The 21,789-nt window shown below is 43.0% G+C and overlaps 1 protein-coding gene across 3 annotated transcripts in view; it reads left to right on the forward strand.

Moving 5' to 3' along the window:
- grid1b (glutamate receptor, ionotropic, delta 1b) overlaps positions 1–21,789 on the forward strand; it is a 335,801-nt gene that overhangs the window by 271,693 nt on the left and 42,319 nt on the right. For all 3 annotated transcript variants that reach the window (XM_069717577.1, XM_069717578.1, XM_069717579.1), the window contains 2 exons: positions 15,418–15,471; positions 20,375–20,548. In XM_069717577.1, the coding sequence (XP_069573678.1) occupies positions 15,418–15,471; positions 20,375–20,548 (228 nt within the window). The remainder of the gene's footprint in view (positions 1–15,417; positions 15,472–20,374; positions 20,549–21,789) is intronic.

Consider the following 21,789-nt stretch of genomic DNA (forward strand, 5'->3'; position numbering starts at 1 on the left):
GTAGATTTTTTAAAAACTACAAAAAAAAACAAAAAAACCAGGAATAAAAATTAAGACTAGTGAATGATTGCTTGTAATAAAAAGTAAATAATCATAAGTTTAACATAAGGTAGGATAAAACATCCGACAGAAAAGTAAGTAGAAGAAAGATGCAATACGATATAATAATATAGATAAAGAGATAAAAATAATTCAAATAAATGAAAAAGAAATCAAACAAATAAATATGATCAAATCAAAATATTTCTGAAAGCCATTTTAATTTTGAGAATCATGAACCTCTGTCGTCAAGTTTTCATAGATTCAAGATTTTTTTGGGCATATTTTTGCTTGAAACTCAATGAGACAATTAAATCAGGATGAAAACGTGATTTACTGAGTGATTGTGATTAAACCTGCAGTGACAGATTATTTTTTTGCCCAAATGGGGGCGACACAAAAAGCTCTGAGCATTAAACTTCCACACAATCACCTTTTAAGTTAACATAGTGATTGATAGGATGTAGTTGTTTGTGATGAAGCAACGTCATCCTCCTCGTAGAGTCTGCGTCCACTTCAGGACAGTTTTGCTGTCTTTTAGCTGTTTTTGGTCTCCACCAACCCAAACATCAGAGCTATTAGCGATCACAGAGCTGAACAACGATACAGCATTTGATCATATTTATTCTGTGCAGCCTCATTGTCTCTTTTAATTCCAGGAGTTGACAAAGTTGGAATTTTTGTAACTTTAAAATCACTGAACATGTTGTCAGATTAATGAGTTCTCAGCCTGTCCTTTAAAAAGTGCTGATTGTCACATCGATTGTGTCGCTGTCCAAAACCGCTAATTGGCTTAAAACCTTAAAAACGACCTGCTCTTGAACTGCAGAAAGGTTTGCACGCTTCAAGATGATTAATTGGTGTCCGCTGTCTGTTTCAGAGCACTTTCTTTAGAGGAATAACAGACATTTACAGGTGGAGTGTGACAAGTTATCAAACAGTATTTTCTACAATTAAAAATAAAGTATCTGTAGGCTTCATAAAACAGAGAAACGCACATCCCTGAATCAGTCTGCCGTCAGTAATATCAGCTACAAGCCGTAATAAAACAAAATATTTCAGGTGATTCAGATCGTTATTTCTTCTTTCACTGCAGTCCAATAAAAATGAACAATAGAGGTGAATATAAAGACAGAAATCTTTTCTGAAACTTCTTCATGCAGTCTTAGAAAAATGTAAAAGTCCAAATGAAGCAGGAGAAAAAATGTCCCGGAGGACTTCCTGTTTGTCCTCCCACACACTCGTACACCCACGAACACACAGGACACGCTCGACTCTCTATCTCAACTGTTCCAGCTGCAATTTGAGGATTTTTTTTTTTTTTTGATAAAAATCATCACAGGTAAAATGAAATCTCACATTTGTAGCGATGGATGTATTGAAACTCATGAACGATTCGATAGCTCGTTCCTGACGACCTTTTTACGATTGATTAGACAGACTGGTCATTGAGAAGACATTTTTAAACACTAAACATAACACAGCTTCAGTTTCAGACAAATCAGACTCTGAATTTCATTAATCTGAATTCACGGACGTCGTTTAATCTCTGATATTTTATATTCATGCACAAGCGCACATGTAAAACAGGGATTACACAGTAAATGATCTAAAGATGGAGAAATTCATTTTCTTAAATGCTGGAAAAAGAGTTTCTTGTGCGCATGACTTTGAATAAATCAGGTGAATGTAGAGAGATGAAATTATTTGAAATTAAATCATTAAAATAAGGCAGCAAAAATCAAGTTTAAATGACCCGATGGCCGCGTTTACACTCATCATGTCAGGGGTCATGTAGGCAAATAAAACTCTCCACACAATTAACCACAGAGTCACCCTCCAGTCCAGAAGGTGGCGGTGAAGCCCCTGAAGGTGTTTGAAGAACAGGGATTGCAGGTTGGATTTAGAAACAACAACAGCTGACGAGCAGACAGGAAACTCTCGGATGAATCATATTTTCTGGAGTTTTATCGTCTTCGTGCTTCTTCATCCGTTCAGACAGGTAAAAGCTTCAGCAGCTCAGCAGGCTTCAGTGTGACCGTGAGCTGCTTCTCTATCAGTCTGAAAGCAGCAGAGAGACCAGAGATGGTCTGAAATATGTCAATTACAAAAACATCCTGGAGAAATGGACCTTTTCACAATGTGGCTAACAGCTGCTGTGATGAGGCCGAGCTGTTCTTCTGCTTCTTGGACACATTTGACACCAGAAATCTTTCTAATCCATCCAAAACCACTCGAGTGATTCGGTGTGAATACAGAATAATGCTGAGTCATTTATATAAATAATTACTAAAAACCAAATGGTAGATTGAATTCAGATCTGATTATTAATATAATTCCACTTGTCTTTTATTAAATGACCTGAAATAGCAGCAGTGTTTGGAGAGTGTTTGCACTCGTTGTACTTAAACCTTTTCTAAAGGCTCTAAAACCTTGAAGTTGAACCTGTTAAGACCTTGAAAACATTCCTAAAGAAAATAACCTCATCAAAAGGAGAATTTTAACAGAACTGTTGGCGTTCAATAAAAACATGATTTCTTAGCTTCTGTGGAAGACAGGAACATCAAAATATAAAACTATTGTACAGTTTGAACCTTTGGTTGGAATTATTTAGGCAAATTATTGCATTTACTTGAATGTTCACAACATTAACTCATCAATTAAGAAAAGAAAATTAAAAAAAACATAATATTGTTTCAGTGTAAGAACACTACAAAATCACGACTGTCTGCTGTCCTGACTCCTGAATGGTAGAATGAGCTCCACCGACATAAGAACAGCAGAAACTCTGAACATCGTCCACCACAAACTAAAAACACACCTCCTCCTCCTCCTCCTCCTCCTCCTCCTTCACCTTGAACAGCAGAACTTTAGTATCTTAACATGGAACTTGCTGATAGAACTTTGTAGTTTGGCTTTCTGGAAGAAATGATATTTTCTTGATTCTTGTTGTTCTGGTTTTGAACCCTCATGGTTGAAATGCACTTATTGTAAGTCGCTTTGGATAAAAGAGTCAGATAAATGTAATGTAATGTAACAGGACTTTGTCAGATATATGTAACACTAGAGGGCTTTTAAATTGAAATGATGCTTTTTAATTTTAAAAGGGAAACAGGAAGTCACAGTATTCAGCAGACTGATGGTGTAATTACGTCTGTTTTCAAAAGCAGCATCTGCAGCTACAGACGGCAGCTCGGATATAAAACACGTCGCAATCAGCTTCAAAAGAAGAAGCATGCAAAACGTTGTTCTCGGTCTTAAAGGTATATACACGCAAACCTTGCAGCCAATCTTTCAAATACTGCACCCAGCCAGCTGCTCATAAATTCCACTTGAGGACCTCTAAAAAAAACCTGACCATTAGGACTTTTTATTTTAACATCATGAACGGCGTCGGTAGAGTTCACCTCCACGACGGTTTCAGTGATCTGGGTGAGCTGACACCATCTTGACTCTTTAAACACCGTCTCACGAATACGAAAACAGGAGACCTCCTCGTTCACAGCTTCCTTCTCGTCCCGCGTGAACTCTCATCTCGTGAAGAGCTGCTTTTAGCGCAGCTCTCGAGGGCTTCGACGCTCGCAGCGAGGACGGAGCGGCTCTTCGTCCTCCTCCGGCGGCGGCGCTGGAAGCAGCCTGACTCGTCCTGACAGAATCAACCCGACCTCCAGTCGGTCCGGGAGTCTCGGGGGCCTCCGGATGGAGGTCGTCACGTAGCCACTAAAAGCAGGGCTACGTTCGGTACTGTGACACCCTGCAGCTCGGGACGGCTCTGTCTGTGTGTGTGTGTGTGTGTGTGTGTGTGTGTGTGTGTGTGTGTGTGTGTGTGTGTGTGTGTGTGTGTGTGTGTGTGTGTGTGTGTGTGTGTGTGTGTGTGTGTGTCTGTGTGTGTGTGTGTGTCTGTGTGTGTGTGTGTCTGTGTTTGTGTGTGTGTGTGTGCGTGTGTGTGTGTGTGTGTGTGTGTGTGTGTGTGTGTGTGTGTGCGTGCGCTGGATGTCAGAGCCGTCCAGAACAAAGAAAGGTGTGAATGTCGAACCCACTCCGAGTCTCCGACCGTCTTCGTCAGCTCTGTGATGTCGAACTCTTCGTTTTTCATTTCAACCTGAAGACGGTTTGTTTTCTGTTTTTTATTGGACATTGGCAGTGAAATTTCTTTCTTGACCCTCGGAAACATTAGCAGACAAACTTGTCTTTCACAACCTTCCTCAGATTGTTGAACCTCCTTGTAAAACATTTTCTCTGCTTTCCAATCTGACATCTACCAGTCCATCCATTTTCCTGCTGTTTATCTGGCTCCAGGTTGCCATGAGGACAGACACGCCCCCAAAAACAGGTCTTCTTGAATCTTCTTTTCTAATGAATGAGGGATTATTTTCAGATGGACCTCCAGAAAACTAAGAAGAAGGAGTGACTTTAGCTAACAACACCGAGATAACTGATGGACACATTTTATTCACTTTGGATTTGATGAGAGAAGTTGAATGGGAGTCTATGGAGCCGGAGGCTTTTTGGAGCCGACCTCTAGTGGCACTCGCTGGTATTGCGGCTGAAGACACTTCTGGATCAGAACCATTTTACAGACCTGAAGCTACGAACTCTTTTATGATTTTCTTTTTTCGCAGAGTATAGTTGTGTTGGAATAGAAAATATCTCTGTTTCTGTTTCCTGTGAGAACCAAAATAATCACAACTGGTTGGAAAACCGAGTATCTGAGGAACTATGTCCAAATTCCTCCACAATTTACACCCAATGCCAAAAGTCACTGCCTCAGCAGAACACAGTGAGTCTGTTATGAGGCAGAAGTCGAGTTCGGACCATAAATGTCGTCTCATCCGTCCTCCAGTGTGTTTCAGGTTGAGCGGTTCTTTATTCATCGCTGAGGGTTGGAAAGTAGATTGAATCCCGTGGCGAGCGTCCGCTCGTGTGCTCGGCTTCTTCCTCACCGTGGCAGTGAGGCTACTCATCTTCATTAATGCCAACACACCTTTGATCTGAAGAGGAAAACGATGCTGTCGTCGTGTTTCATTCGGTCCATCTCAGCTGTTCTTTGTTCTCGGTAGCAGAGTGTAATATAAAGCAGCTAACTCTCGAGGACGGCCGGGAACTTAACCTGTACTAAAAATAGATGTTATTTCTACCCATCAGTTCGGCCTTTTTATTTAGTTTCTTTATTCTCAAAAGTTACCGAGGACGAAGGCATGCTGGGAAATTATTGTTTGTTCATCTTCTGACCTTTTTTCCATAACCTTGAGTCTTAGGTCAAAAACAGGAATGGACAGAGCGGATAATGTTGGATTAAGTTATTTATTGTAATAAATAGTAAACAAAACAGAAATCAGACAAAAGCAAAGCTGCCAAATCAGGCCGTTTCATCTGGAGCCCATCGGTTCCTACTGAAGACAGAAATCTATAAAAACATGTCATACATAATATAGTTTCACTTCTCAAAAAGATAAGATCAGTAATGCTGTGCAGAATAAATCTGGGCTGTCGTCTTAAGCAAATCAACAGGAGGATGTTTGTTGTGGATCGATCCGCTCGGTAACGAAGGAACAGAAGTCTGTTTTTAATGGTTCTGGACAACAATGGAGGTCTGAGGGGAAAAGAGGAACACAACCCAACAGGCTTCGATACTCACACACACACACACACACACACACACACACACACACACACACACACACACACACACACACACACACACACACAAACACACATACAAACACACACAACACACACACACAACACACACACACACACACACACACATACAAACACACACATACAAACACGCGCATACAAACACACACACACACACACACACACACACACACACACACACACACACACACACACACACACACACACACACACACACACACACAAACACACGCATACATACAAACACACACACATACAAACACACACACACACACACACACACACACACACACACACACACACACACACACACACACACACACACACACACACACACACACACACACACACACACACACACACACACACAACACACACATACAAACACACGCATACAAACACACACATACAAACACGCGCATACAAAACACACACACACACACACACACACACACACACATACAAACACACGCATACAAACACACACGCATACACAAACACACACACACATACAAACACACGCATACAAACACACACACATACAAACACACACACACACACACACACACACACACACACACACACACACACACACACACACACACACACACACACACACACACACACACACACACACACACACATACAAACACACACACACACACACACACACACACACACAACACACACACACACACACACACACACACACACACACACACACACACACACACACACACACACACACACATACAAACACACACACACATACAAACACACACACACACATAAAAACACACACACACACACACACACACACAAACACACACACACAAACACACACATACAAACACGCGCATACAAACACACGCATACAAACACACACACACACACACACACACACACACACACACACACACACACACACATACATACACACACACGCTTTTACCGACAATTAAAAAAAAGTAGAAGTTCACTCAGCCGTCAAATTGCTTCTTGGATATTTTACTGTGTAACGAATCTCAGGTTTCTATTTGCGATGTTCTCCGTTTCTTTGTAAGCATGAGGACGGAAACCAAACAAGGTGCCGTCCAAAAATAAACAGCGTGTTTCATCACTCAATATTTAGCAGAGAAGCCCTGATTCCGTCTCGCAGCTTTTTTCATGTACGCGAGCCGGTCCGATCGATACCTCATCAGCACCGCGGAAGGTCGAGGCGCTGCCGGCGGAATTTAACAAACAGCTGCAGCGGAGACAGAAAAACACACGGCGGCGTCTCCGTCCTCTCCGACGCTGCTTCTCACTCTACCTGGTGGGAGCACTTTGATCCGCAGCAGCCTCGCAGCTTCTGTGGTGTCTCCTCAACATTTTAAAGCACTTTCCTGCACAATATTTGAAGCTGTTTGTTTGTTTATTTGTTTGTTTGTTTGTTCGGAGAGGACGATGTGATCAGCGATGAAGCATCTGTCGAGAGCAGCAAAAGAAAAGCAGCTGATTTGTTCGGCTTCTTTAATTATCCTGTGAACAATAACGTGACACTTCAGGGGCGGTTTCTGATCAGCTTCTAACGGATAATAAGACATCAGCGTCAGACCTGCAGATAAACATCAAGTGTTTTACTGTTTCATGGCGACAGCTGTGGCTGAAGGCGGTCCGCTTCTACCGTCGTCCGTCCCTGGATTATGAGCGTGATATCTCAGGAACACTTTGACGGACTTTTTTCAAATTTGGCACAAATGCTCACTTTGACTTCACGATGAACTGGTTGGATTTTTTGGAGATGTTAGCAGATCTTCGGAGGGAAAACGAGAGCAACAGCTGTGACCGTAGCGCCGAAGACGAGGATGGTCCGAGTACAGACAAAAAACATAATAAACAAAAAGTTTCTCACCCTAACCGTCTGCATTAAGAGCACAGACTGGACATATAAACATGTTCATAGCTTCCGGGTCCCAAAAACTGAGGCCGATGCAGAAGTGCCTCAAGCTGCAATACCACTGAGGGCCACTAGGGGCTCCAATAGACTCCCATTGAAAAAGCACTAAGTTCTCTCCTGAAATACCATGTCAGCAAATGTCAGTTTTGGTCGTCCTTCTGAAAATAACTCCTGCACGCCAAGATATTAGGAATTAAACACAGATATTAGGGGGGAGGGGGGGCTTGTTTGATTGACAGGCCTGTAGTACAGTGAGGACAGGACTGAGTGCAGACCGGGTGTCACGTTGATGCTCTTGGGCAGGTTGACATCTGTAAAATGTTTGAAGGGTAGCTGCTACATGTCTTTGCAGCTGCTGCCAGTAGGGGTCGCCACACAAACGTCAGCAGGTCTGACATGAGAGCAACAAGCTTGCAGCTGCAGTGTGTTGAATATAAACACTGCAGAAAGAAAGTGAAGACAGAATTCAGATGAAATGTTCCAGCAGAGAAGAGAGCTGCAGGCTGTTGGTGCAACAATCATTCTGATGTGTGCAATGATTTATTCAGCGAGTTATTCTTTATTTATCTCTTTGTTTTGACCACAAAGCTCAACTGTATTATGTTTTGCATAATTATGATTATTAGTCGTGAGTTTGGCGTTTTGGAAAATCTGAACTTTTACGTAGCTTTTAAGCTCCACTGAAACTTTTTCAGCAAAAGTTAAAAATACATTGACATCACTGAAAAGTCCACTCTGAGTGTTTGTAAATCCTGCAGGTGGGAAACTCATTAAAAACAGCTGTGATCATCAGCTGCTTTAAATGTCAGTCAGTGTTTCAGCTTCTATGGTGTTGAGAATGTCTGAGGATGTTGAGGATGTCTGAGGATGTCTGAGGATGTTGAGGATGTCTGAGGATGTCTGAGGATGTTGAGGATGTTGAGGATGTTGAGGATGTTGAGGATGTTGAGGATGTTGAGGATGTTGAGGATGTCTGAGGATGTTGAGGATGTCTGAGGATGTCTGAGGATGTTGAGGATGTCTGAGGATGTTGAGGATGTTGAGGATGTCTGAGGATGTCTGAGGATGTTGAGGATGTCTGAGGATGTTGAGGATGTTGAGGATGTCTGAGGATGTCTGAGGATGTTGAGGATGTCTGAGGATGTTGAGGATGTCTGAGGATGTCTGAGGATGTTGAGGATGTTGAGGATGTTGAGGATGTCTGAGGATGTTGAGGATGTTGAGGATGTTGAGGATGTTGAGGATGTTGAGGATGTTGAGGATGTCTGAGGATGTTGAGGATGTCTGAGGATGTCTGAGGATGTTGAGGATGTTGAGGATGTTGAGGATGTCTGAGGATGTCTGAGGATGTCTGAGGATGTTGAGGATGTTGAGGATGTTGAGGATGTTGAGGATGTTGAGGATGTTGAGGATGTCTGAGGATGTCTGAGGATGTCTGAGGATGTTGAGGATGTTGAGGATGTTGAGGATGTTGAGGATGTTGAGGATGTTGAGGATGTTGAGGATGTCTGAGGATGTTGAGGATGTCTGAGGATGTCTGAGGATGTTGAGGATGTTGAGGATGTTGAGGATGTCTGAGGATGTCTGAGGATGTCTGAGGATGTCTGAGGATGTCTGAGGATGTCTGAGGATGTTGAGGATGTTGAGGATGTCTGAAGATGTTGAGGATGTCTGAGGATGTTGAGGATGTCTGAGGATGTTGAGGATGTCTGAGGATGTCTGAGGATGTCTGAGGATGTCTGAGGATGTTGAGGATGTTGAGGATGTTGAGGATGTTGAGGATGTTGAGGATGTCTGAGGATGTCTGAGGATGTCTGAGGATGTCTGAGGATGTCTGAGGATGTTGAGGATGTCTGAGGATGTTGAGGATGTTGAGGATGTTGAGGATGTTGAGGATGTCTGAGGATGTTGAGGATGTCTGAGGATGTTGAGGATGTTGAGGATGTCTGAGGATGTCTGAGGATGTTGAGGATGTCTGAGGATGTCTGAGGATGTCTGAGTACGTCACCCTCAGCGTCTCTCCTCTCCATCAAGTCTCCACTCCGACAGATGAAGTCATCAGAAGTTTGACCCGTGCTCCATCACGTCCCCGAGGAAACAGAGAAAGATCTAACCATCTGAAGTCAGGAGGTTGTTGCGTCTGTGTTCACGGTCTGGTCGCGGCTCCTCGGGCCTCCCGTCCGCATGATTTCCTCTCGTTGTGTCGTCCGGCTTCGCTGCTCTCACTCCAAGCTTCTCACACATTTGTGATGCTGTCAGTCATGTGAGTCAGCCTTCGTCATCGTCGTCCTCCCGTGGGGGTGGGGGTGGGGGGGACTCCTGCAGCACCATAAGGGGTCGTGGTCGTGTTGTGACCTCATCAGACTGCACGATGAGACTGATGAGACGGACTGAGCGGCTCGACTCGCACGGAGCCGGTTGACTTTTGAGGAAATATTGACATATTCAGCGTGCCACAACACAAACATCCAGTCTGACAGGAGTCCTGCTCTCCTGATCGTTATGCTTCCCTGACAATGAACAATACATATTTCGGTGACTCTCAGAGTTTTTTTTATTCCCACCATGAGGTCAAAATGTTCTCTGACTAACAGCTTGGTCCACATCAGGGATCTTTAAATCTGCTGAATTGTAGCGTTTACTGGTCGCCTGCATGTGAGGCGTTTATGGACATCAGTAAATTGTAGAATTAAAAAAAGAATTGTTGGTCTAAAAAAATAACCTCGGGTCGACTCTCCCCCTCTAAACACCATGAAAACGAAACATTTGCACCATTATTTGTGATTATTATTTATGGTTTTCTATTATTAAAATTCATTTTATAGTATTTATATTTTTAAAAAGTATCGATCAGGAACCCTGATTGAAAATCTCTGAATAATATCCAGCCTTAAACAGCTGCTGGCGACAGAAGCGTCCCATCTTTCCCCGAACAGCCGAACCCGCTGAAAAAACAGCTCTTCAAAATAGTAAGACGTTTAGCAAATGCGATGAACAGCAAGTGTTCAGAGTCTGAGGAGCAACAAGGTCGGCGTCTTCAGCCAGTTCTCATACGGGGAATAAATAACGCTTGGTGCATTTTCTTATTCTCTTATTTTGTCAGTCTTGTTTTTCTTGCTTCCTTTCCACAAACCTTCCTCCTCTTCACCTGCACTGATCATCGAGAGCTACAATACACATGTTTTCACATCGACGGGCGACGGAGAACGTTGTTGAGAACCAATTTCTGTGGCCACAGCGGCAGAAAATAAAGCGACGCGGGCCGCATGTTAACGAGGGAGGCAGCAAAATCCGTTAAGAATAACACAGTTATGTAAGACGGAGATGGATCGTTAGAGGGTTTCACCGTCCGTCTCAGGTGATTCATGCTCCATGTGTTTGTGTGATAATATACAAAGTCCATCCAGGCTCCTGTAAAGGTTATAGTGACAGGTGTAATATCTCCGAGAGGGAGACGCAGTGTGAAGTGTCTTATGGGAGCAAGGCAGTGGCCTTTACTATAGGTTAACCTGATCACTGACAGCATCATCGACTCTCACACTCACACAGAGCGGGGGAGGGGGGGGGCATCACTTCAGAGGACATCCATTCAATCCTGGGAGTCTTATTTCCTAATTCCTCTTTACCGCAGACTGTTTCTAAAAGAGTTCGTAGCTTCAGGTCTGTAAAATGGTTCTGATCCAGAAGTGTCTTCAGCTGCAATACCAGCGAGTGCCACTAGAGGTCGGCTCCAAAAAGCCTCCGGCTCCATAGACTCCCATTCAACTTCTCTCATCAAATCCAAAGTGAATAAAATGTGTCCATCAGTTATCTCGGTGTTGTTAGCTAAAGTCACTCCTTCTTCTTAGTTTTCTGGAGGTCCATCTGAAAATAATCCCTCATTCATTAGAAAAGAAGATTCAAGAAGACCTGTTTTTGGGGGCGTGTCTGTTTGATTGACTGCAGGTTTCTCCTTGTGCTGCATTACATGAGTGTGTCTGTGTTTGTTGATGTGGAACCTGTTAGAGAACAACTGTCAGTCGGAGCCTCGAGGACACCGAGACGATGTGACACTGAGATTTCCTCCTTCTGCAGCAGACTGCAGTGAGATGAGTTTTTTTTTTTTCTCCACCAGCTTTTCAGGCAGGTTTTTCTCAGAAAGCTTGTTTCAAATTCTCCATCGCAGGTTTGTGTTCTCCGGGTCGTCCCCGACCCGAAGAAGCTTATTTTCTGATTAATGAGGGATTATTTTCAGATGGACAAATGGATAAATAACAATATTGTTAACATTAACTCCACAGATTGATCTTTTATTGTCCAAAATATTTGTTTACAGATCGTTAAACGTGTGTTATGTTATGTTATATTTGAGTTCTGAGTTTTGTGACTATTTTCACTTCTCCAGTCGGGATGAATCACAATTATTTAATATATAAATAGTCATTAAAATGTATAGAAATCTATTTGTATCTCCGAATATTGTTCTTCATTATTTCCCATGTTTCTACCGGTGGCAGGTTGTAATGTGTTGCTCGTGTCAGAAGGTGGCGCTAACGCAGCTGTCTTCCAACCTTCATAAAACAACATCAAGAGAAGAAGAACATGTTGCTATCAGGCTGCAGAGCTTTGATCGGAAACCTGACGATACTACGTCCCGCCCACCGATAGCTGTAACCTGACTGCACCACAGGCCTGTCAATCAAACAGACACGCCCCCCAAAAACAGGTCTTCTTGAATCTTCTTTTCTAATGAATGAGGGATTATTTTCAGATGGACCTCCAGAAAACTAAGAAGAAGGAGTGACTTTAGCTAACAACACCGAGATAACTGATGGACACATTTTATTCACTTTGGATTTGATGAGAGAAGTTGAATGGGAGTCTATGGAGCCGGAGGCTTTTTGGAGCCGACCTCTAGTGGCACTCGCTGGTATTGCATCTTAAGGCTTTGTTGTGCGCCACGAAAGGTTTTTGGAGCCTCTCTTCACAAACCAACATGTTGTGCTTCCTTAGAGCTGCAGTATGAAATCACAGAGAGGAACGAACAATTTTATCTCCACTTCTACACAAACCGCTAAACAGCAGCGAGCATCGTCACGGTGATCATAGTTCAACGTTGGTTAGTATGCAGGCGTGTGTTAGCTGACATATATGATGAGTACGTGTCCGTGTGGTTGTTGTTCTGCCTCCGTTGTTTTTATCATTTTAAATTAACACTGTCATTATCTCACCATGTCAACTGAATGAAGGGAAAAAGTAATTATTGAAATGATAATAGGATAACAGGCACAAAGGAACATCTGGTCTGGACCGGGATTAGACACACACACACTCTCACACACACACACACACACACACACACACACACACACACACACACACACACACACACACACACACACACACACACACACTCACACACACACACACACACTCTCTCACACACACACACACACACACACACACACACACACACACACACACACACACACACACACACACACACACTCACACACACACACACACACACACACACACACACACACACACACACACACACACACACACACACACACACACACACACACACACACACACACACACACACACACACACACACACACACACACACACACACACACACACACACACACACACACACACACACACACACACACACACACACACACACACACACACACACACACACACACACACACACACACACACACACACACACACACACACACACACACACACACACACACACACACACACACACACACACACACACACACACACACACACACACACACACACACACACACACACACACACACACACACACACACACACACACACACACACACACACACACACACACACACACACACACACACACACACACACACACACACACACACACACACACACACACACACACACACACACACACACACACACACACACACACACACACACACACACACACACACACACACACACACACACACACACACACACACACACACACACACACACACACACACACACACACACACACACACACACACACACACACACACACACACACACACACACACACACACACACACACACACACACACACACACACACACACACACACACACACACACACACACACACACACACACACACACACACACACACACACACACACACACACACACACACACACACACACACACACACACACACACACACACACACACACACACACACACACACACACACACACACACACACACACACACACACACACACACACACACACACACACACACACACACACACACACACACACACACACACACACACACACACACACACACACACACACACACACACACACACACACACACACACACACACACACACACACACACACACACACACACACACACACACACACACACACACACACACACACACACACACACACACACACACACACACTCTCACACACATGTAGGAAACATTCCTCCTTCAGAGCGTGAAAACGTCATCAATCTGCATCTGTTACGATAGAACGTGAATAAAAACCAGAAACTCAACATTATTGTGAAGTTGGTCTGAAGGTTTTCTACGGTGGCTGTTTGAGGACAATTCACACTTCGCTTTGCTTTGCTACTAGCTAAAGGCTAACAGAGCGTTAGCATGTTTAAAAGGGTCGATATGATAATATTTACTGTCTGTAAGCCAATCAGCAACCAGCAGTGACATCATCGTCCAGCTTCCAGTATTTATTTTATGCTAAGCTAAGCTAATTGCCTCCAAATATGACGTCAACTTTTTCATCAAAAATGTGAATGAGCGTTAAATTCTAAGTTTTCCTTTTTTAATTTAACAGATTTGCAAAGAGTTTTTTTCTTTAATACATCTAACAGATTATTTTTCATATCAGATGTTTCAGCTTCGACTAATTTGACATTTCTGTTATTTTTCAGGTGTTGATATTATTTGTTCTTCTCTGTGGATGAAATGTAAAAACTAGTGAAACTTCAGAATGACCTGCTGAAGCTCCTCCGGCTCTGAGCGCCGCTCGGCTTCGTGATGTCGGTTTGATATCGGTTTGATATCGGTTTGGTGATATTGGTTTGGTGATATCGGTTTGGTGATATCAGTTTGGTGATATCGGTTTGATATCGGTTTGGTGATATTGGTTTGGTGATATCGGTTTGGTGATATCGGTTTGGTGATATCGGTTTGGTGATATCGGCTTGGTGATATCGGTTTGGTGATATCGGTTTGGTATCGGTTTGGTGATATCGGCTTGGTGATATCGGTTTGATATCGGTTTGGTGATATCGGTTTGATATCGGTTTGGTGATATTGGTTTGGTGATATCAGTTTGGTGATATCGGTTTGGTGATATCGGTTTGGTATCGGTTTGGTGATATCGGCTTGGTGATATCGGTTTGATATCGGTTTGGTGATATCGGCTTGGTGATATCGGCTTGGTGATATCGGTTTGATATCGGTTTGGTGATGTCGGCTTGGTGATATCGGTTTGGTGATATCGGTTTGGTGATATCGGCTTGGTGATATCGGTTTGGTGATATCGGTTTGGTGATATCGGCTTCGTGCTCGCCGATCATCCGCAGGACGGATTATCAGGACCTCTCACTCTGTTCACTCTCAGATGCTTTTGTTGCTCGACATTTTTTGGCGGGACGACCCGTCACGGAAAACGTTTCGATCTCACAAAGACGACAGCAGTTGTTGTTCAGCGTCTGTTTGTGTCTCTGTGTCTGCAGGCGGTGGAGACCAACCTGGCCTCCAAGGACAGCCACTGGGTGTTCGTCAACGAGGTGAGACGTCCTCCGACACGCCACAACATTTATATTAATAACACTGATTCAGTTCTTCATGTTCTGTTCATCAGTTTTTAAATTGAATAACAATTAACAAGACTATATTTGTGTTTTAATATAATCCAGCTTGTTGAGCGACAGAAACTAAATGTTATTTTTAGCAAAAGAAATTTAAACTCTCACTGTTGCTCGTTAATTGTTTACATGAAGCTTAATTATTAAACTTTGATTTAAGATTTCAACCATTTATTCATATTATTAGTTTAATATTTCAAATTTATTCAGTCATTTTAGTTAATCATTTCAGCAGTTTCTTTCTTTTACAACCATTCACCTATTGCTCAGCTAAATATTCATGTATTCATTTAGATAACTGTTTTAGTTCCTCCAGGATTTCACTCGGTTGTTTTTGTGTGTTCGATCTTCTAAAATCTTCTGATGTAATTTGTGGAGTTTTAAGTGAAGGGTTTTTCCTGTAAAATTGTAGGAATTTGCAAAACTTACAAGTCAAGTAAAAAAAAATCTTGTTTCATAACTACCTGATGAAGAGTAAAATAATATAATGACTTCCTGTTCTAATAATCATAAACAACATGAGTTATTGTTGTTGATAAAGTGAGTTTTGTTCAGAAAGACTTTGTGCTGTAAAACATTCAGCAGAACTTCTGAGAAACGGTTTTGTGAAGAAAAAAAAAAATCACTGGAATTTAGCAAAATTGCAGAAATTGCTGAACTGCCGTCGGCGGCGTCTCGTGATGCTCACGTCTTTAGACGTCTTCAGGTGTCTTCAGGCGTCTTCAGGGTTTTGTTTTTTTGTGCCACCACGTTCAAATGTCCAAACTCTCCGACGTGGTTCATATAATCTGGACCTGATGTGAATGTTTTGACGGCTTTAATCGCAGCTCATTTTAAAAAGAGCGAACAGCAGTGAAACAGCGGATCGGTTGAAGAGCTCCTTCCTGTGAAAACACATTTCCATGTGGAATAGAAACTCCTGCCGAGCGTCTTTTGTGTCGCGGCGGACCTTTTTTGGGGGATTTTTCCCGCTCGGTCGGGGATCCGCTCGCGTGGGCGACTTTCCTCGGCTGGAAGTCAAATTGAAATGAGCAGGGGTGAAAAGAGAAAATGCCCCCCCTCCCCTCCCACCACACACACACACACACACACACACACACACACACACACACACACACACACACACACACACACACACACACACACACACACAGCTGGGACCGACTCAAATCCCACAATACCGACCTCATCCTTCCTTTTTTTTAATAAATTCCTCTCTGCTCCAGTATATCGATATCCAGACGTCGTTGAGGCCAATTAACCGAGTTGATGAGTGTTAACAGCATATGGGGGGGGGGGGGTCGTCTGCTGGAGCCTGAATACAGAAAAACCTCAGCTTGCTTTCACTGCCAGGTTTTTCCTCCTTTCTGCCTCCCAGCGTGGCAGCAGCCTCCTGATCCACTCACTCTACTAAGTCCTCATTTAACTAATTACACTCTGCTTTTTAATTAACTCCTCCGAGTCACTCCCCCCAGTCACTACTCTGAGTGACTCCTCCCAGTAACTCCTCCGAGTCACTCCCCCCAGTCACTCCTCTGAGTCACTCCTCCACCACCGTCTGCTTGAGCTTTATGAGTTTACCATCAAACATATTCCTTTTGATAAAACTGCCTGTGTGTGTGTGAGTGTGTGTGTGTGTGTGTGTGTGTGTGTGTGTGTGTGTGTGTGTGTGTGTGTGTGTGTGTGTGTGTGTGTGTGTGTGTGTGTGTGTGTGTGTGTGTGTGTGTGTGTGTGTGTTTTCCTTCTGAAATGTGAACATCTCTTTCATCACGAATATCTTTCTATCTTGAAAATCATTCATAATCGTTCGCTGCTCCTTTTTTTCCCCATTTTCCCGCCTTCTCTCCTCCTCCTCCCACTCCTCTTCTTCCTCCTCCTCCTTCTCCTCCTCCTCCTCCTCCTCTTTCTTCTCCTCCTCCTCCTTCTCCTCCTCTTCCTCTTCCTCCTCCTCCTCCTCTTCCTCTTCCTCTTCCTCTTCCTCCTCCTCCTCCTCCTCCTCCTCCTCTTCCTCCTCCTCCTTCTCCTCCTCCTCCTTCTCCTCCTCTTCCTCCTCCTCCTCCCTCTTAATTTATTCAACCCTAAACAGCCTCGTGTGACACAGACACGCTTTATTTAACAAAAAACTACTGGAAACTTTTCCAGTAATTCTGCTTTTCTATTATCAAAGTAACCTTTGAAAAGAAAAAGTATAACAAACACCTTTTGGCTTTTCAGTCGGCAGCAAAATAATTTAAATGTTTCCACGTTTAAAATCAAATCAGAGTTTTTACTTTTGGATTATTTCTGCCACCATTAAATGTCCGAGGGTCTAAATTTAAATAGTTTTTCTTTTGGAGGCCAAGTTTCCTGTGAAGCTCAACTCAGTTGGCAAGCTGCAGGGTCAATACACACACTCACACACACACACTCACACACACACACTCACACACACACACTCTCACACACACACACTCACACACGCACACTCACACACACACTCACACACACACTCACACACACACACTCACACACGCACACTCACACACACACACACACACACACTCACACACACACACTCACACACACACTCACACACACACACTCACACACACACTCACACTCACACACACACTCACACACACACACACACACACACACACACACACACACACACACACACACACACACACACACACACACACACACACACACACACACACACTCCGTCTGCTGGTAACACAAACCACCACAAGACACCTGGAGAGAGAGAGAGAGAGAGAGAGAGAGAGGAGGAGACTCTCAGAAGAAAGGAGGAGAGAATAGGGAACAGAGAGGAGGTCTCACAATAATGAGAGAGAGGTGAAGAGCGATGATGGTAATTAACCGGAGGAGGCAGGGAGGAGGCGGGGGGTTGATAGAGGGGGGGGGGGGTTGGAAAGAGTCTATGAAGTCAGGTTTGGTTTGAGGAGCAGACATAAATAGACCGATAGACTTTATTGATCCCACGAAGGGAACAGCAACATGGAAGATACAGAAAAAGCAAAAAGAATCCGTATTTTACAGGAAATCTCCAAAAAACACCAACGTGAACTTCACTCTGCTTCTTGAGGGAGAATTCAGGTGATCACGAATGTCCAAATATCGCAACAGACATTTTGATTTATTTGAAAAGTTTTACAGTGAGATTTCCACGGTGCCCTCAGAGACCTTTTTAACAGGAAATGAGTCCTCAAACAAAAAGGAAGCATTAAAAGTCCCGTTTAACGAACTCGTCTCACTCACCTGCCGTTCAGGTCTTTGTTCCTGACGTCCGTTTGTGTCGCGGTCGTACGTTAAAAACTGCTTCGCGTTGAGCAGAACCTCGTTACCAAGGCGCCGATCGGGAAACTGTCGAAAACGGACTCGAACCGTAAATGACGGCGGTTCTTCTCTTTGAAATGTAAACGAGACGCTTCGAGAACAAAAAGACTGCAGGTGACGTTCCGGCTGCTTCAGGTGCGCTCGGTTAAACCGTCCGTCAGCATCGACGGCTTCATCCATCGCTGTCACGCTTTTCTTCCTCCTCCTTCGTCCTCCTCAGAGGGCTCAGTAGAACTAAAAACTCCTCACGATGATAAATCAACTCCAAACTCTGACTTTATTTAAGCTCATTTATTGAAATAAAAAGATTGAATAATGTGGCACCTGATTTGACTCGAAATTATATTTTTGAACTTTATCTGTGAAAAACAGTCCTTTTTAACAATAATTCAACAAAATATCGCTTTTGAGGATATGAAACCATGAAATATTTAAAACATATGCTTGAAAAATTACTGAATTAGTTGCCAATGAACTTTATTTACTTTATTTTTTTGCCTTTGGCCGGTTCAATTTACAACAAAACGGCTAAACTCAAGTGAACAACCAGCCAACGACGCTAACGACAGGTCCAGGTCTGCTCTCAACCAACCTGAGAGAAGAATCCGATTCATGATCCGTCAGCAGAAGAGACGTTTCATCAAACTGATCCCGGCGTCTCGGCTGTAATTAACGGCACATGGAGTCGAGCTTGTTTGGACTTTAAAGCCTTTAGTTTGACAGAATGACGTGTTTTTTATAAACTCTGTTTACACGTTCGGTTTTAATTGGATGAAGTCGACTTAAATACAGAAACACAACTTACCTAATAGAAAAGAAACGGACTTTTCCTTAAGATATGAGGCTGTAATTATATTTTGTGTTTTGAAACATAATAAAATTATTCATAGGCTTTTTTTTTTAATAAGCTTTTAGAGTTAGAGTCTATAATTACACCTCACAGAAAATAAATGGTCTTCCTTCACGTCAAAGCAATTAAACATGCGCATCAACGGAGGAAGCTGTTCACTCCGACTGCAGTTTGTTTTTCTCTTAAAAAAAACTGCCCATTCGCTGCTTTTAATTAACACGGCAAACAAAATAAACGTCATTTTGTTCATCAAGGGGGTGAAATACACACAAACACACACACACACACACACACACACACACACACACACACACACACACACACACACACACACACACACACACACACACACACACACACACACACACACACACACACACACACACACACACACACACACACACACACACACACACACACACACACACACACACACACACACACACACACACACACACACACACACACACACACACACACACACACACACACACACACACACACACACACACACACACACACACACACACACACACACACACACTGTTTCCTCTCGTCTCAGCAGCACTTCAGAAATCTTCCACAATCAGACTTCTTAGAAAACTGTAATCACACCAACCCTCTCGTCACGCGCAGGAAATCAGCGACACGGAGATCCTGGAGCTTACCCACAGTGCACTGGGGCGCATGACGGTGATCCGGCAGATCTTCCCCATGTGGAAGGACAGCAGCAGCCGCTGCATGAGGCAGAACCACCGGATCTCCTCGCTGCTGTGCGACCCACAGGAGGGATACTTGCAGAACCTGGAGGTAAGGGAGCCGCCGGCTGCACGGCGCCGGGCCAGCGTTTACTCCGGTGATAAGTCAGATGTGTTGATCCGGTTTCTTTGATGGTTATGCTGAGCAGTTGTCAGCAGTGTTTGAGTGGTTCTGTGTGAGAGTGTGATCATATTGTGTCAAAAAAAAAAATCTTCATTTGGACCAGCAGTCTTCAAAAATATCAAATCTCTCGCAATTAGTAAAGATTTTAGTCAATTCAAACAAAGTGGGACCAAAATACAATCATGCTGGTGGAGTTCCATCACATTTTATTCATAAAGCGCCAAATCACAACACAGTTTATTTCAGAGCACTTAACACAGTCAAGTCCTTCCTACATAACTTCACAACATTATACAGAGGAACCCAACAATTCAACAATTCCCACATAAGATAGGAGGAAAAAAACCTCTCCTTTAACTGGAAGTAAAACCTCCAACAGAAGGAAAAACTCTCTTTTAACAGAAGAAACCTCCAACAGAAGGAAAAACTCTCTTTTAACATAAAGAAACCTCCAACAGAAGGAAAAACTCTCTTTTAACATAAAGAAACCTCCAACAGAAGGAAAAACTCTCTTTTAACATAAAGAAACCTCCAACAGAAGGAAAAACTCTCTTTTAACAGAAGAAACCTCCAATAGAAGGAAAAACTCTCTTTTAACATAAAGAAACCTCCAACAGAAGGAAAAACTCTCTTTTAACATGAAGAAACCTCCAACAGAAGGAAAAACTCTCTTTTAACATGAAGAAACCTCCAACAGAAGGAAAAACTCTCTTTTAACATGAAGAAACCTCCAATAGAAGGAAAAACTCTCTTTTAACAGAAGAAACCTCCAACAGAAGGAAAAACTCTCTTTTAACATGAAGAAACCTCCAACAGAAGGAAAAACTCTCTTTTAACAGAAGAAACCTCCAATAGAAGGAAAAACTCTCTTTTAACATAAAGAAACCTCCAACAGAAGGAAAAACTCTCTTTTAACATGAAGAAACCTCCAACAGAAGGAAAAACTCTCTTTTAACATGAAGAAACCTCCAACAGAAGGAAAAACTCTCTTTTAACATAAAGAAACCTCCAATAGAAGGAAAAACTCTCTTTTAACAGAAGAAACCTCCAACAGAAGGAAAAACTCTCTTTTAACATGAAGAAACCTCCAACAGAAGGAAAAACTCTCTTTTAACATAAAGAAACCTCCAACAGAAGGAAAAACTCTCTTTTAACAGAAGAAACCTCCA

This window comes from Brachyistius frenatus, unplaced genomic scaffold (genome assembly GCF_029030835.1).
Source record: "Brachyistius frenatus isolate BFR_SWC_R1_liver_20210118 unplaced genomic scaffold, ASM2903083v1 Contig_177, whole genome shotgun sequence".
NCBI classification, from domain to species: domain Eukaryota; kingdom Metazoa; phylum Chordata; class Actinopteri; family Embiotocidae; genus Brachyistius; species Brachyistius frenatus.